General features: G+C 38.0%; 1 protein-coding gene across 3 annotated transcripts in view; it reads left to right on the forward strand.

Moving 5' to 3' along the window:
• Window positions 1-16143, forward strand: part of RAD50 (RAD50 double strand break repair protein) — a 94712-nt gene that overhangs the window by 14952 nt on the left and 63617 nt on the right. For 2 of the 3 annotated variants that reach the window (XM_049649141.1, XM_049649144.1), the window contains 2 exons: window positions 488-673; window positions 1027-1231. The exons of the other annotated variant lie outside the window; for it this stretch is intronic. In XM_049649141.1, the coding sequence (XP_049505098.1) occupies window positions 488-673; window positions 1027-1231 (391 nt within the window). The remainder of the gene's footprint in view (window positions 1-487; window positions 674-1026; window positions 1232-16143) is intronic. 3 annotated transcript variants of the gene reach the window in all.

Raw genomic sequence — 16143 nt, forward strand, 5'->3', positions numbered from 1 at the left:
TCACTAAAGTTTGCCTTTATTATCCTTTTACATTTTGTTACTGAACAATCCGTATCTAAACACTATAGTCTTTAGATGTTTTTGTTTAAGGCACAATTGCCTGTCTTCTGTGAATCATCGTGTTTTATTTTACTTTTGTTAAAGTCTGTTTTCTTATTTTTAAGTTCTGGGATTGGAAGATAGTTTATTTTTCTCTACTTATTGTCTGTAAATATTTTATATTACTATATTTAAAAATCCAAACATAAAAAAAATTAGTTCTGGCATCTTTTCCTGTCCCTCCCTGTTTTACATACTTTTTCATCATTGAACTCCTGAATCCTTAAGAGTTAAACTTTTACCATAAGAAAGCTATTGTAACTGGGGATGCAGGAGGGAACTTTTTTTTTTTTTTTTAACAAGTACAGCATAAAGGATTGATTAAGCAATTAGAATAGGTACAACAGGAGGTTTTCTTACATAAATTCTTGATTTTCATTTTCTGTAGGCATGGTGAGAAGGTCAGTCTCAGCTCTAAGTGTGCAGAAATTGACCGAGAGATGATAAGTTCTCTTGGGGTTTCCAAGTCTGTGCTAAATAATGTCATTTTTTGTCACCAAGAAGACTCTAATTGGCCTTTAAGTGAAGGAAAGGCTCTGAAGCAAAAATTTGATGAGATTTTTTCAGCAACAAGGTTTGTAGCCTTTAATGAGACTTTATAACCTGTCAAGTTATTGAGCCATGGTTGCAATTTGGATATTTCTTTTTTAGAAGAGAAAAAGTCTTAAAAGTAAAATCATCAGTTATTACCTTTCATCCAGTGGCAACCAGTGGGCATATTTTCTTTCTGTTTTCTTTCTGTGCATTTTTATTTACCTGCTTGACAGTTTATATGTAATGTTTTCATTTACCATTATATCATAAGCATTTTCTAAAGTATTAAAAGCTCTTTGTAAATGCAATCTTAGCAACTATATAATATTCCATTGTTGGAACCTATGTAATTTACTTGGAAAGAAGTTTGATTTTTATTTAATATCTTTAAAGGTACATTAAAGCCTTGGAAACGCTGCGGCAGGTACGTCAGACACAAGGTCAGAAAGTAAAAGAATGTCAAACAGAACTAAAATATTTGAAGCAAAACAAGGAAAAAGCTTGTGAGATACGTGACCAGATTACTAGTAAGGAAGCTCAGTTAATATCATCAAAGGAAATTGTCAAATCCTATGAGAACGAACTTGATCCATTGAAGGTAATTTGATTTCTTGAATAAGAAGATTCACTTTTTATGATGGTAGCATTTACTCCTAAAACACTTTATATAAATTTGAACGGTGTGTATATTTCTTGAAAAAATTATCAAACATTATGTAATGTCATGGTTTATATTTTAGGTCTTTATTAGATGGTTTATCTTTTTTTACTATTTTTTTAAATCTTTTTTAATGTTTTTTTTAGATTTATTTTTGAGACAGAGGGAGACAGAGCATGAGCAGGGGAGGGGCAGAGAGAGAGGGAGACACAGAATCTGAAGCAGGCCCCAGGCTCTGAGCTGTCAGCACAGAGCCCGACGCAGGGCTCGAACTCACAGACTGAGATCATGACCTAAGCTGAACTCGAATGCTTAACTGACTGAGCCACCCAGGCACCCCTAAAGGATGGTTAATCTTAAAATTGCCCAAAGAACTTGGATTTGAGAGTAAACAAATTTGTACCATCTTAGTAAGCTACTCGTATAGATCTTAAATATCACTATAATGACCCAACCTTACATTTCTGTATTCTTAAGATTTTTTTTTAATTGACATATCTTTCCAGGGAACTTTTATAACTTGCAAGATGTTATTTGGCTTTGTACAAAATTTGGAATTGATACATATATTTGCAAATAAGTATAGCTTTCTAAACTCCTGTGATCTGTAAGAAAGAAATTTCATTCATTTATTTCCTAAACATTTATTGAGTGTTTCCTATGTGTGAGGGCATACAGTGTATACTGTGCTTAGGGCTGCAGGTAGTAGGAGAACTACAATGGTGTCCTTGCCCTTAAAGTGTTTCTTTTTTTTTTTTTTAAACGTTTATTTATTTTTCAAGACAAAGAGAGACAGAGCATGAACAGGGGAGGGGCAGAGAGAGAGGGAGACACAGAATCCGAAACAGGCTCCAGGCTCTGAGCTGTCAGCACAGAGCCCAACGCGGGGCTCGAACCCACGGACCGTGAGATCATGACCTAAGCCGAAGTCGGACGCTTAACCGACCAAGCCACCCAGGCGCCCCAAAGTGTTTCTATTCTAAGTAAGAGCATTCTTGAAAGTGGCTATTTTCTAGATTTCACATAGTAGAAGAATTCTTTTTACCCATTTAAAAGTTACTGATTTGGACTTTTAAATTAATCTGTAAATACTGGTATAGTTTATTTATTTAAATTTTTAAAATTTTTACTCTGGTGCTCGTCATGACACGTATACTCCTTCCTCCCCATCATCTCTTTCACCCATCCTCCAACCCACCTCCCCTCCGGTACCTATCAGTTTGTTCTCTATAGTTAAAAGTCTGTTTGTCTCTGTTTTTCCCTTTACTTGTTTGTTTTGTTTCTTAAATTTCACTATAAGTGAATTCATATGGGATTTGTCTTTCTCTGACTTATTCCACTTAGCATTATACTTTCTAGCTCCATCCATGTCGTTGCAAGTGGCAAGGTTTCATTATTTTTTATGGCTGAATAATATTCCACTGTGTATAACTACATATTTATCCATTCATCAGTTGATGGTCACTTGGGATGCTTCCATATCTTGGGGATTATAAATAATGCTGCTATAAACATAGGGGTACATGTGTCCCCCTCGAATTAGTGTTCTTGAATTTTTTGGGTAAATGCCCAATAGTGCAATTGCTGGATCATAAAGTAGTTCTATTTTTAACTTTTTTTAAAAATTTTTTTATTATTATTTTTCTTTTTATTTTTAACTTTTTGAGGAACCTCCTTACTGTTTCCCACAGTGGCTGCACCAGTTTGTATTCCCACCAGCAATACACAGGGGTTCCTTTTACTACACATCCTCACCAGCACCTTGTGATTTTAGCCATTCTGACAGGTAAGAGGTGATATCTCATTGTAGTTTTGATTTGCATTTCCCTGATGATAAGTGATGTTGAGCATCTTTTCATGGGTCTGTTAGCCATCTGGATGTCTGCCTTGGAAAAAGATACTTGGATATTTGTTTTTTGGGTGTGAGTTGTATTAGTTCTTTATATGTTTTGGATATTAACCCTTTATCAGATATGTCATTTGCAGATAATTTCTCCCATTCCATAGGTTGCCTTTTAGTTTTGATTGCTTGAAGCTTTTTATTTTGATGTAATCCCCATAGTTTATTTTTGCTTTTGTTTCCCTTGCCTCAGAGGACCTATCTGGAGAAAAGTTGCTATGGTTGATGTCTGAGTAATTACTGTCTGTGCTTCTCTTCTAGGATTTTTATGGTTTTAGGTCTCACATTTAGATCTTCAACCCATTTTGAGTTTATTTTTGTGTATGGTCTAAGAAAGTGGTCCCGTTTCATTCTTTTGCATGTTGCTGACCAGTTTTCCCAGTACCCATTTGTCGAAGAGATGGTCTTTTTACCACTGGATATTCTTTCCTGCTTTGTCAAAGATTAATTGACCATATAGTGGTGGGTTTATTTCTGGATTTTCTATTCTGTTTTATTGATCTATGTGTCTACTTTTGTGCCAGTACTGTACTGTTTTGATCATTGTAGCTTTGTAATATAACTTGAGATCTGGAACTGTGATGCCTCCAGCTTTGCTTTTCTTTTTCAAGATTGCTGTGGCTGTTTGGAATTTTTTGTGGTTCCATATATATTTTAGGATTGTTTATTCTGGTTTTATGAAAAATGCTGTTGGTATTTTGATAGGGATTGCATTAAATCTATAGATTGCTTTGGGTAGTATGGACATTTCAACAATATTTGCTCTTCCAGTCCATGAGCATGGAATTCTTTCCACTTTGTGTCATCTTCAGTGTCTTTCATCAGTGCTTTGCAGTTTTCAGAATACAGGTCTTTGGTTAGGTTTATTCCTAGGTGTGTTATTATTTTTGGTGCAGTTGTAAATGGGACTGTGTTCTTATTTTCTCTTTCTGCTGTTACATTATTGATGTATAGAAATACAATTGATTTTGGGGCACATGGGTGGCTCAGTTGGCCAAGCATCCAACTCTTGATTTCAGCTCAGTTCATGATCTCATGGTTCATGGGTTTGAGCCCCACGTCGGACTCTGTGTTGACAGCATGAAGCCTGTTTGGGATCCTGTCTCCCTCTCTCTCAGTCCTTCCCCCCTGCTTGCTCTCTAACTCTCTCTCTCAAAAAAAAAACAAAAACAAAAACCAATCGATTTTGTATCCTTCAACTTTACTGAATTTGTTTATCAGGTCTAGGAGCTTTTAGGTGGTCTTTTGGGTTTTCTCTGTATGTGTAGTATTATGTCATCTGCAAATAGTGAAAGTTTTACTTCTTCCTTACTGATTTGGATGCTTCCTATTTCTTTTTGTTGTCTGATTGCTGTGGCTAGGATTTCAGTACTATGTTGAATAAAAACAGTGAGAGTGGACATCCTTGCATTGTTCCTGACTTTGGAGAAAGGCTCTCACTTTTTCCCCATTGAAGATAATGTTAGCTGTGTGTTGAAAATCTGTGGCCTAGGGGCGCCTGGGTGGCTCAGTCGGTTAAGCGTCCGACTTCAGCTCAGGTCACGATCTCACGGTCCATGAGTTCGAGCCCTGCATCAGGCTCTGGGCTGATGGCTCAGAGCCTGGAGCCTGCTTCCGATTCTGTGTCTCCCTCTCTCTCTGCCCCTCCCCTGTTCATGCTCTGTCTCTCTCTGTCTCAAAAATAAATTTAAAAAACGTTAAAAAAAATTTAAAAAAAAAAGAAAATCTGTGGCCTTTATTATGTTGAGGTTTGTTGCCTCTAAACCTACTTTGTTGAGGGGTTTTATCATGAATGGATGCTGTACTTTGTCAAATGCTTTTTCTCATCTGTTGAAATGCTCCTATGGTTCTTATCCTTCTCTTATTGATGTGATATGTCATGTTGATTGATATGCCGATATTGAACCACTCTTGCAATTTAGGAATAAATCCCATTTGATTGTGGTGAATGATTTTTTAATGTTTGTTGAAATCAGTATTTTGTAGAGGATTTTTGCATTTGTGTTCCTCAGAGAAAATAGCCTGTAAATCTCTTTTTTTATGGTGTCTTTATCTGGTTTTGGTATTGGTAATGCTGGCCTCATAGAATGAATTTGGAAGTTTTCCTTCCTTTTCTATTTTTTGGGATACTTTGAGAAGAATAGGTACTAACTTGTCTTTAAATGTTTGGTAGAATTCACCTGTGAAGCCATTGGTTCTGGACTTCTGTTTGTTGGGAGGGTTTTTTTTTTTTTTTTTTGTCTGTTTTTTATTTTTAGAGAGAGTATGAGTGGGGAAGGGGGTAGAGGGGGAGGGAGAATGTTAAGCAGCTTCACACTCAGTACAGAGCCCAACTCAGGACTTAATTTCATGACCTTGGGATTGTGACCTGAGCCAAAATAAAGAGTTAGACATTCAACCAAATTGAGCCACCCAGGCACCCCTGTTGGTTGGGAGTTTTTGATTACTGATTTATCTGCTGGTAATTGATCTGTTAAAATTTTCTGTTTCTTTCTGTTTCCGCTTTAGTAGGTTATATGTTTCTAGTAGTTTATCCATTTCTTGTAGGTTTTCCAATTTGTTGGCAAATAAATTTTCATAATACTCTCTTATAATTGTTTGTATTTCTGTGGTGTTGGTTGTTATGTTTCCTCCTTTACTAATGATTTTGTTTATTTCAGTCCTCTCTCTCTCTCTTTTTTTTTTTTGATGAGGCTGGCCTAGGGCCTTACCAATTTTGCTGAAATTTTCAAAGAACCAGCTCCTGGTTTTATTGATATGTTCTTTTTTTTTTTTTTTTTTTTTAGTTTCTGTGTCATTTATTTCTGCTCTAATCTTTATTATTTCCTTCCTTCTGCGGGTTTTGGGATTTATTTGCTCGTCCTTTTCTAGTTCCTTTAGGTGTAAAGTAAGGTTGTCTATTTGAGATTTTTCTTACTTCTTGAGGTAGGCCTGTATTGCTGTAAACTTCCCTCTTAGAATCGCTTTTGCTGCATCCCAAAAGGTTTTGAACTTTTGTGTTTTCATTTTCATTTGTTTCCATGTACTTTCTTTTTTTTAAGTTTTGCAATAATCTCTACACCCAATGTGGGATTTGAACTCACAACCCTGAGATCAAGAGTGCATGCGCCTTCAGCTGAGCCAGCCGGTGCCCTTCCATGTACTTTTTATTTCTTCTTTTATTTCCTGATTGACCTATTTATTGTTTAGTGGCGTATTATTTAACCTCCATGTATTTGTCCTCTTTCCAGATTTTTTATTGTGGTTGATGTTTAGTTCTATAGCATTGTGGTCATAAAAGATGCATGGTATGACTTTGATCTTTTTGAATTTGTTGAGACTTGTTTTGTGGCCTAATACATGATCTGTTCTGGAGAACGTTCCATGTGCACTTGAAAAGAATGTGTATTCTGGTGTTTTAGAATGAAATGTTCTGAACAGAGTAAAATCTTGGATTGCCAGTAATTTGTTCTGCAAGTGTTCCACAAGACAGGCAAACATTTCTAATAAATTTTATCTTGCTAAACAAGTGATGTCTTGCAATATGAGTAGTACATGACACCAAATGTCACATGATCACAACTGAGCCAATGGTTCTTCTCTCTTTCTCTCTCTCCCTTGCTGTGAGATTATGGGTGATTGTCTCCCATGTTCGGATGCTCAGTCTCAGGCTGTGATGTTTGGCAGAAATCAGTGATTTTTCAGCATGTTGGAAGGTTCCCACAACTGGCACTAGTGTAGTTTTTGTCACTTCAAAACACCTATGGACAGTCCTTTGCTTTTCCATAAAAGAGTAAGCTTAGGAATGCTTTGCTTCATTCTAGATTAGGCTACCTGCAGATATAGACCCTTTCCTCTGCTGCCTTATCACCAGTTACATGAAATACAGTATAAGAAAGAGTTTATTAATACTGTAGTCAACATCTGAAAGTGAAAGTCGTCCTACACAACCCTCCTCCCTCTTGTCTTCCTCACACCAGCCACGAAGGTTTTCAAAGGTTAAGTGCAGGTTAATTTATTTATTTTTATTTGTATTTTGTATTTTCTTTATTATTTTATTACAGTATTACAATATTACAGTATTGTAATCATTTTTATATGAATGTTTTTGGGTTGTGGAATGAATCCTGAGTTTCCATTATTTCTTATGGGGAAATCCGCTTTGATACACAAGGGCTTTGGATTACAAGTATGTTTCCAGAACGAATTATGCTCACAATCTAAGGTTTTACTGTGTATCTGTTAAATCTTCCTCTTTCAGTGTGTCATTTAAGGCCATTGTTTCCTTGTTGTTTTTCTGTTTAGATGATCTGTTCATTGATGTAAGTGGGGTGTTAAAGTCCCCTACTATTGGGGTGCTTGGGTGGCTCAGTTGGTTAAGCGTCCGACTTCGGCTCAGGTCATGATCTCACGGTCCGTGGGTTCGAGCCCCGCGTCGGGCTCTGTGCTGACAGCTCAGAGCCTGGAGCCTGCTTCGGATTCTGTGTCTCCCTCTCTCTGACCCTCCCCTGTTCATGCTCTGTCTCTTCCTGTCTCAAAAATAAATAAAAACGTTAAAAAAAAATTTTTTTTAAATAAATAAATAAATAAAGTCCCCTACTATTATTGTATTATTATCAGTCAGTTCCTTTATGTAATTAACTAGTTTATGTATTTAAGTGTTTTCATGTTGGGCACATAAATTTTTACAATTTTTATATCTCCTTGTTGCATTATACCCTTGATTACTGGGTAGCCTCTTGGTCTCTTGTTACAGTCTTTGATTTAAAGTCTATTTTGTCCAGTATAACTATTGCTACTGTGGCTTTCTTTTGCCATTCACTTGCATGATAAATGTTTCTGCAAACCCTTACTTCCTTTTTTTTTTTTTTTAATGTTTGTTTATTTTTGAGAGAGACAAATTGTGAGCTGGGGAGGGGCAGAGACAGAGGGAGACACAGAATCTGAAGCAGGCTCCAGGCTCTGAGCTCTCAGCACAGATCTTGACTCGAGGCTTGAACTCCTGAACTGCAAGATCATGACCTGAGCTGAAGTTGGACACTTAACCAACTGAGCCACCCAGGAACCCCTCCATACCCTCACATTCAATCTGCAGGTGTCCTTAGGTCTAAAATGAGTCTCTGGTAGGCAGTAAACAGATGGGTCTTGTTTGTTTGTTTTTTTGTTTTTGTTTTTTTTAATGTTTATTTTTGAGAGAGAGAGAGACACTTGTGAGCGGGGGAGGGGCAGAGAGAGAGAGAGACACACACAGAATCTGAAGCAGGCTCCAGGCTCCAAGCTGTCAGCACAGAGCTCAGTGTGGGGCTCAAACTCATGAACTGTGAGAGCATGACCCAAGCTGACCCTTAACCGACTAAGCCACTCAGGCGCCCCTGTTTTTTTTTTTTTAATTCCTTCTACAACCCTGCATCTTTTGATTAGATCATTTAGTTCATTTTCATCTAGGGTAATTATTGATAGATATGTATTTATTGCCATTTTATTACTTGTTTTGTGGTTATTTCTGAAGATTTTCTCTGATCCTTTCATACCTTTCTCTCTTTCATAGTTTACTGGGTTTCTTTAGTGATATATTTGGATTTCTTTTATCCTTTGCATATTGAGTAGTGATTTTGATTTGTGGTAACCATTAGGTTTGTATATAACCTCTTTTGCATATAGCAGTCTATATTAAGTTGGTAGTGGTTTAAATTTGAACCTATTCTTTACTCTTCCCTTCCCTACTTTTTGTTTTATTTTATTTTTTATAATTTTTTTTTAATTTTTTTTTTTTTTAATTATTTTTTGAGACACAGAGACAGAGCGGCAGAGAGAGAGGGAGACACAGAATCTAAAGCAGGCTCCAGGCTCTGAGCTGTCAGCACAGAGCCCGATGCGGGGCTCAAACTCACAGACTGTGAGATCATGACCTAAGCCAAAGTCGGATGCTTAACCGACTGAGCCACCCAGGTGCCCCTATTTTTTTAATTTTTTTTTATGTTTATTTATTTTTAAGAGAGACAGAGACAGAGTGTGAGTGGGGGAGGGGCAGAGAGAGAGAGGGAGACACAGAACCTGAAGCAGGCTCCAGTTTCCAAGCTTGTCAGCACGGAGCCTGACATGGGGATTGAACTCACAAACTGTGAGATCATGACCTGAGCTGAAGTCAGACACTTAACTAACTGAACCACCTAGGCGCCCCTCCCCTCCCTACTTTTTCGATATATGTTGTCATAATATTATATATTCTTTTATTTTGTGAATTTCTTGACTGATTTTTTTTTATAGGAATATTTATTTTTACTGCTTTTGTGTTTCCTACTTTCATACTATCCTTTTTGGTCTTTCCACTCAGAGAGTCCCCTTTAATATTTCTTACAAGGATGAGTTAGTGGTCATGAACTTTAGTTTTTGCTTGTCTGGGAAGCTGCTTATCTCGCCTTCTATTCTGAATGACAGCCTTGCTCGATATAGTATTCTTGTCTGCAGATTTTTCCCATTCAGCACTTTGAATATATCATGCTACCCTTCTGGTTTGGAATGTTTCTGCTCAAAAATCAGGTGGTATCCTTATGAAGTTTCCTTTGTATGTAAGTGTCGTCTTTTGTCTTGCTCCTTTTTTTTTTTTAGTTTATTTATTTTGAGAGAGAGAGAGCATGAGCAGGGAAGGGGCAGAGAGAGAGGGAGAGAAAGAATCGCAAGCAAGCTCCATGCCATCAGCACAGAGCCCAAAGCAGAGCTCAAACCCTAGAGTTCATGACCTGAGCTGAAAGCAAGAGTTGGATGCTTAACCGACTGAGCCATGCAGTCGCCCCTCATCTTGCTGCTTTTTTTTTTTTTTTTATGTGTATTTACTTTTGAGAGAAAGAGAGAGAGACAGAGGCGTGAGTGTGGGAGGGACCGAGAGAGGTAGACACAGAATCTGAAGTAGGTTCCAGGCTCTGAGCTGTCAGCACAGAGTCTGACACAGGGCTCGAACCCATAGACTGCAAGATCATGTCCTGAGCTGAAGTCGGACACTTAACCGACTGAGCCACCCAGGCATCCCTCATCTTGCTGCTTTTAATATTTTTTTTATTTATCAGTATATTTTGCCTTTTTACTTACTTTTTAAGAATTTTTTTGCCTTTTTAGTTATAATGTATCATGGTATGAATCTGCTATTTTTGATTTTGTTGGGGGTTCTCAGCACCTCCTGGATCTTGATATCTGTTTCCTTTTCCAGATTCGGGAAGTTTTGAGCTGTTATTTTTTCAAATAAATTCTCTGCCCCGTTTTCTCTCTTTTCTCCTTCTAGGACTCCTATAATATGAATGTTAGTATGTTTGATGGAGTCATTGAGTTCCCTAAGTTTTCCCATTTTGCATAATTCTTTTTTCACTGTTTTGTTCAGCTTGGTAACTTTCCATTAATCTGTCTTCTGGGTCACTATGTCTTTGCTTCTTCCAGCCTGCTGTTCATTACATCAAATGTTTCTCATTTTGTTTATTGAGCCCTTTCTCTCTCTTACTTTACTCATTATCTCTGTGTTAATGGTCTCACTGATGTCCTCCACTCATTTCTCACGTCCAGTGAATGTCCTTATGATCATTGCTTTAAATTCTCCAAGAGGCACGTTACTTATATCTGTTTCACTTGGATCTCTAGTCATGGCCTTGTTCTGTTCTTACATTTGGGACAAATTCATCTGTCTTCTCATTTTGTGTAAGTCTCTGTGCCTTTTTCTGTGTGTTAGGAAAGTCACCTATATTTTTTGTTATTGAGGGTAATGGCTCTATGAAGAAGAGGTCCTTTAGTGCTCTGCAGTTTAGTGTCATCTGTTCCCCAGGGCCTGGTGCTTCTAGGAGTGTCTCTAGTGTGTACTTCATGTGCTTTGCTGTTGTGTCCTGGCTGCTTTATCCTTTGGGCCAGTCTCTTTGCCTGTATGTGGGCAGTGTTCGGTCCCTGGCCTGAATGTGATATGTTTTAATTAGGTGTACTCTGTTCTCCTTGTGAAATGAGACCTGTCCCCACCACTATTGGGACTGAGGCTCTGAAAAACTTCCAGGTCAGGAGATGTGCTGTTAGCGGGGGTTTGGGCCGGTCTTCTTGGGGAGGGGGCCCATTGCACTAGGACTGAGGCCAGCGTGACTGGGAGCGGCAGTTTCACCGGGCTGTGGAGGGGTGGGGCTTGGTGTAAGCAAGTTAGGTAGCAGTGTCATGGCTGGGCTGGTTCCCGGAGGGGTCTCTGCATGAACACTGCCTCTCTAAGACATGCTCCAAGATGAGCAACTAACCCCATTCTTTGCCCCAGGTGCTCCTCAGATCGCTGTTTCCATACTGTATTTCAGCGAGCTGTTTGCCCTGCATTTTCTCCCAAGCAGCCCCAGTACCCTCTGAGCTCTATCGGAGCCAAACACTCTGACTTTTAAAACTCCAGGCTTTATCAACAAGAGCCAAAGTATGGAAAGAGCCCAAATGTCCATCAGCAGATGAATGGATAAAGATGTGTGTGTGTGTGTGTGTGTGTGTATATACACACATACAATGGAGCATTACTCAGCAATCAAAAAGAATGAAATCTTGTCATTTGCAACTACATGGATGGAACTAGAGGGTATTACTAAGCGAAACTAGTCAGTCAGAAAAAGACAAATATCATTTGACTTCACTCATATGAGGACCTTAAGAAAGAAAATAGATGAACATAAGGGAAGGAAGGCAAAAATAATAAAAAACAGGGAGGGGGACAAAAACATAAGAGACTTTTAAATATGGAGAATAAACAGAAGGTTACTGGAGGGGTATGGAAGGGGATGGGCTAAAGAGTAAGGGGCATTAAGGAATCTACTCCTGAAACATTTTTGTACTATATGCTAACTAACTTGGATGTAATTTAAAAAAATAAATAAAAATTAAAAAAAAAAAACAAAAAACTCCAGGCTTTAAGCCCTGCTGGTTGTAAGAACTCAGGAAATTCAAGCCTTCTAGCTTTTCAAGCCTATTGCTATGGGGATTTATTTTCTGCTTGTGCTTACCTGTGTGTTAGTCTCTCTATCCCCCTTCTCTGCAGTTGCAGCTCCCTCCCCACCCTGGGGGTCACAGTCTGTCACTCTCCCAAACTGTGTCTTTGTACTTTGTACTCCATCACCATCTTCCAAACTCCTGGTATAGATCTTTGAATTATAAATTAGAAAAACTTTGGTTTTGTTCTGTCCTGGTGCCCACTAACATTAATGCATTATTTAGTGAATATTGTTTTGTGTGTAGCACTGTGCCAGGTATTTTGGGGGATAATGAAGCCAAAAACTTGGACTCTGCTTTTAAAGAACTTAAAATCTACTTAGAAAAACAAGGAAACTATTTTAGAAGATAGGTAGGATCACAAATGAGTAATTTGAAGAGTTATGTAAATGGTACATTTGAAAATATAGGTTCTTTAGGAGCTAAAAGGTGGTGGCTGTAGCACAGTGAGGAAAGAAAAAATAGATAAATTGGACTTCCTTGGGGTGCCTGGGTGGTGCAGTTAGTTAAGCATCCAACTCTTGATCTTGGCCCAGGTCATGATCTTACAGTATGTGAGTTTGAGCCTCGCCATTGGGCTCTATACTGATGGCGCAAAGTCTGCTTAGGACTCTGTCTCTCCTTCTCTCTGGCCACCCCCCCCCCCCACACACACACACACACACTGTGCTCTTTTTCTTTCTCACAAAGTAAACTTAAAAAAAATTTTTTTTAACTTAAAAGAGAAATTGGACTTCCTCAAAATAAGATACTTGTTTTTCAAACTACATCATCAAGAAAGCAAAAGGAGCCCACAAAATGGGAGAAAATATTTGCCAGTCATATATCTGAAAAGGGACTTTTTTTCTGGAACATATAATGAACTGTTATAACTAAGTAACAAAAAAAAAAACCCACAATTAGAAAATGTGCCAAGGATCTAAATAGATATTTCTCTAAAGAAGATATATATATGTCCAAAAACACATGAAAAGATGTTTAACATCATTACTGATTAGGAAAATACAAATCAAAACCACAGTGAGACCACTTCACATCCCCCTAGAATGGCTATAAATTAAAAAGACATATAATAGTATTGATGAGGATATGGAGAAATTGGAACCCTCATATATGCTGGTGGGAGTGTAAAATGGTGTAGCCACATTGGAAAACAGTTCAGCAATTCCTTGATATGTTAAACATAGAGTTAACATATGATCCAGCAGTTTTACTCCTAAGTGTCTTACACCCAAGAGATTTTAAAACATACATCTACACAAAAACTTGCATAGGGATGTTCATAACAGTATTATTTATAATAGCCTAAAGATGGAAACAACTTCATTGTCCGTTAACTGCTCAATAAAATGTGGCATATCCTTATGTTGGAATATTATCCATCTGTAGAAAGAAATGAAGTTCTGATACATGCTACAACAGGTAAGAACGTCGCAAACACACTAAGTGAAAGCCAATTACAAAAGACCTCATATTATATGCTTCTGTTTATTTGAAATGTCCAAAATAGGCAAATCTATAGAGACAGAAAGATTAATGATTGCCAGGTTAGGCAGTCGAGAGGAATGAACGGTGACTGCAAATTGGTACAAAGCTTTTTTTTGGAAGTTGAAATATCCTAAGATCAGATTACAGTAATGGTTGCACAACTGTATGAATATACTAAAAAAATGTTGAATTGTATGGCGAATACAGGTGAATCGTATGGCATGTGAATTGTATCTCAATAAAGCTGTTTTTAAAAAAGGGATGGTCTTGAATAGAAATGTGTTAAAAAGCCTTCAAGGGAAGAGGTATGGCTGAACTGGATCTTAAAGAATGGGGAAAAATCAGATTGACCGAGTAGAAGCCATTTTATGTATGTTTGTAATTTTATTTTTTCTTTTTAAAGTAATTAATGTGCTCATGATAAAAAAAAAACTTACAGAAAAATATGAGTTGATAAGAGGTAGTCTTCCCACTCATTCCTGACCTTCTAGTTAAAGCCTATGATCAGCTTTTTTTTTTTTGCATGTATACAATATAAATGTATTTACATTCACATTGTTATATGTCTATATTTACACCTACAACTTATCAAAACAGAATCATTGTAAGGGAGAGCCTGGGTTAAGTAAACCAGGGTAAAATGAATGAGAAAATTACAGTCAGATTATGAAGAATGAATGGGTTTAGAATTTAACAGAAAAAATGATAAAGTAGGATATGTTTTAAGAGTTAGGATTATTGTGTATAGGTACTGTGTGGTAATTCCCAAGATACTGGAACACATTTTGTCTTCCTCAGGAGCAGCCTAGTTAGAAAGGTGACAAGCACACATAAGGCAGAAAAAGACAAGAACTGTAAGAGCTCTGAGGAATAAGAAAGAGAATTTCTGTCTGAGGTGGCCAGAGAGGATTATGTAGGACTGAATTGGGGGGTTAATTTATTGACTATAAATGGTTAAGTAATTAGAGGTGTAGGGACAGTAAAACGCAAGGTGTTTTTGAACACTATCAGGAAATCCATATGGTTGAAATGGAGCATTCGTATAGGAAAGAATGGCAAGGTGGCGAAGAAGCAATACCTGGTGTTTATTGAGTGGTGCAGGATTGTGACTAAGGCTGTAGCAAATCGTGAGGTGTTTGTTTTTGAGAGAGAGACAGAGCATGAGTGGGTGGGGGGCAGAGAGAGGGAGGCACAGAATCTGAAGCAAGTTCCAGGCTCCGAGCTGTCAGCAGAGTCCCCACAGAGCTCAAACCCATGAACTGAGATCATGACCTGAGGGAAGTTGGGCGCTTAACTGACTGAGCTACCCAGGTGCCTCTGTATTGTTTCTTTATTTGTGTTTAACTTTTTTTTAAATTTTTTTTTCAACGTTTTTTATTTATTTTTGGGACAGAGAGAGACAGAGCATGAACGGGGGAGGGGCAGAGAGAGAGGGAGACACAGAATCGGAAACAGGCTCCAGGCTCCGAGCCATCAGCCCAGAGCCTGACGCGGGGCTCGAACTCACAGACCGCGAGATCGTGACCTGGCTGAAGTCGGACGCTTAACCGACTGCGCCACCCAGGCGCCCCAATTTGTGTTTAACTTTGACTAGTTTTCCATGGGTTTAATTTTATTTTCTGTATCCTCATAGCCTAGTCCAGTGCCTGGCACATAGTAGGTGATTTAGTAAATAATTATTTAAGTGGTTGATTTCCATAGTTGGGGCTGTTTTGTTGTTGTTGTGTGTGTTTTGTGTTTTGTTTTTTGTTTTTTGTTTTTGTTCTGACATCCAGGGTTTCTTCCCTTCATGGAATTAAATATAAATTTTGGGTCATATCACCTTCCTAGGAGCCATCCAGAAGACAGCTTCGTTTCAGTCCTGCATTCATGCTTTTTCATTTTTATAGGTATCCTCTGACTTTAGGAATTCTCTTATAAACTATTGTATTCTCATCCCACCACATTTTATCCTGACCTTGGCCCACTTAGGCCTACTTTCCTTTCTTGCCTTTTGTGGAAATTGCTAGACAAATTTGTTTTCAAGTTCAAAAACACCTTCTGGCCTGCTTGTTTATTCTTCTCCCTAGAAGTTCATGGTTCTAGTATACCTGATGACCCAACTGCCTTGTTCTTTTGTCTCATTTCACACTAACACCTAAACTTTAAATACTCTGCTATATTTTTTGTCTTTATCTTTGTCTTAGCTTCTTTTACTAGGTGGTATGCTCTGGGGATAGAGCAGGGATTTTGCACTCTAAGGACTGAACAAAAGCACAGATGTCACAACACTGTAAACTACCCTGGAATTAAAATTTAAAAACACAGATTTCTTGGGGCACCTGGGTGGCTCAGTCAGTTAAGCAGCCAACTTCAGCTCAGGTCATGATCTCGCGGTTCTGTGCTCACAGCTCAGAGCCTGGAGCCTGCTTCAGATTCTGTGTCTCCCTCTCTCTCTGTTCTTCCCCTGTTCACATTAAAAAATAATAAAATAAAAACAAAAGAACTACAGATTTCAAAGAAG

Source organism: Panthera uncia (genome assembly GCF_023721935.1).
Source record: "Panthera uncia isolate 11264 chromosome A1 unlocalized genomic scaffold, Puncia_PCG_1.0 HiC_scaffold_17, whole genome shotgun sequence".
Lineage (NCBI taxonomy): Eukaryota > Metazoa > Chordata > Mammalia > Carnivora > Felidae > Panthera > Panthera uncia.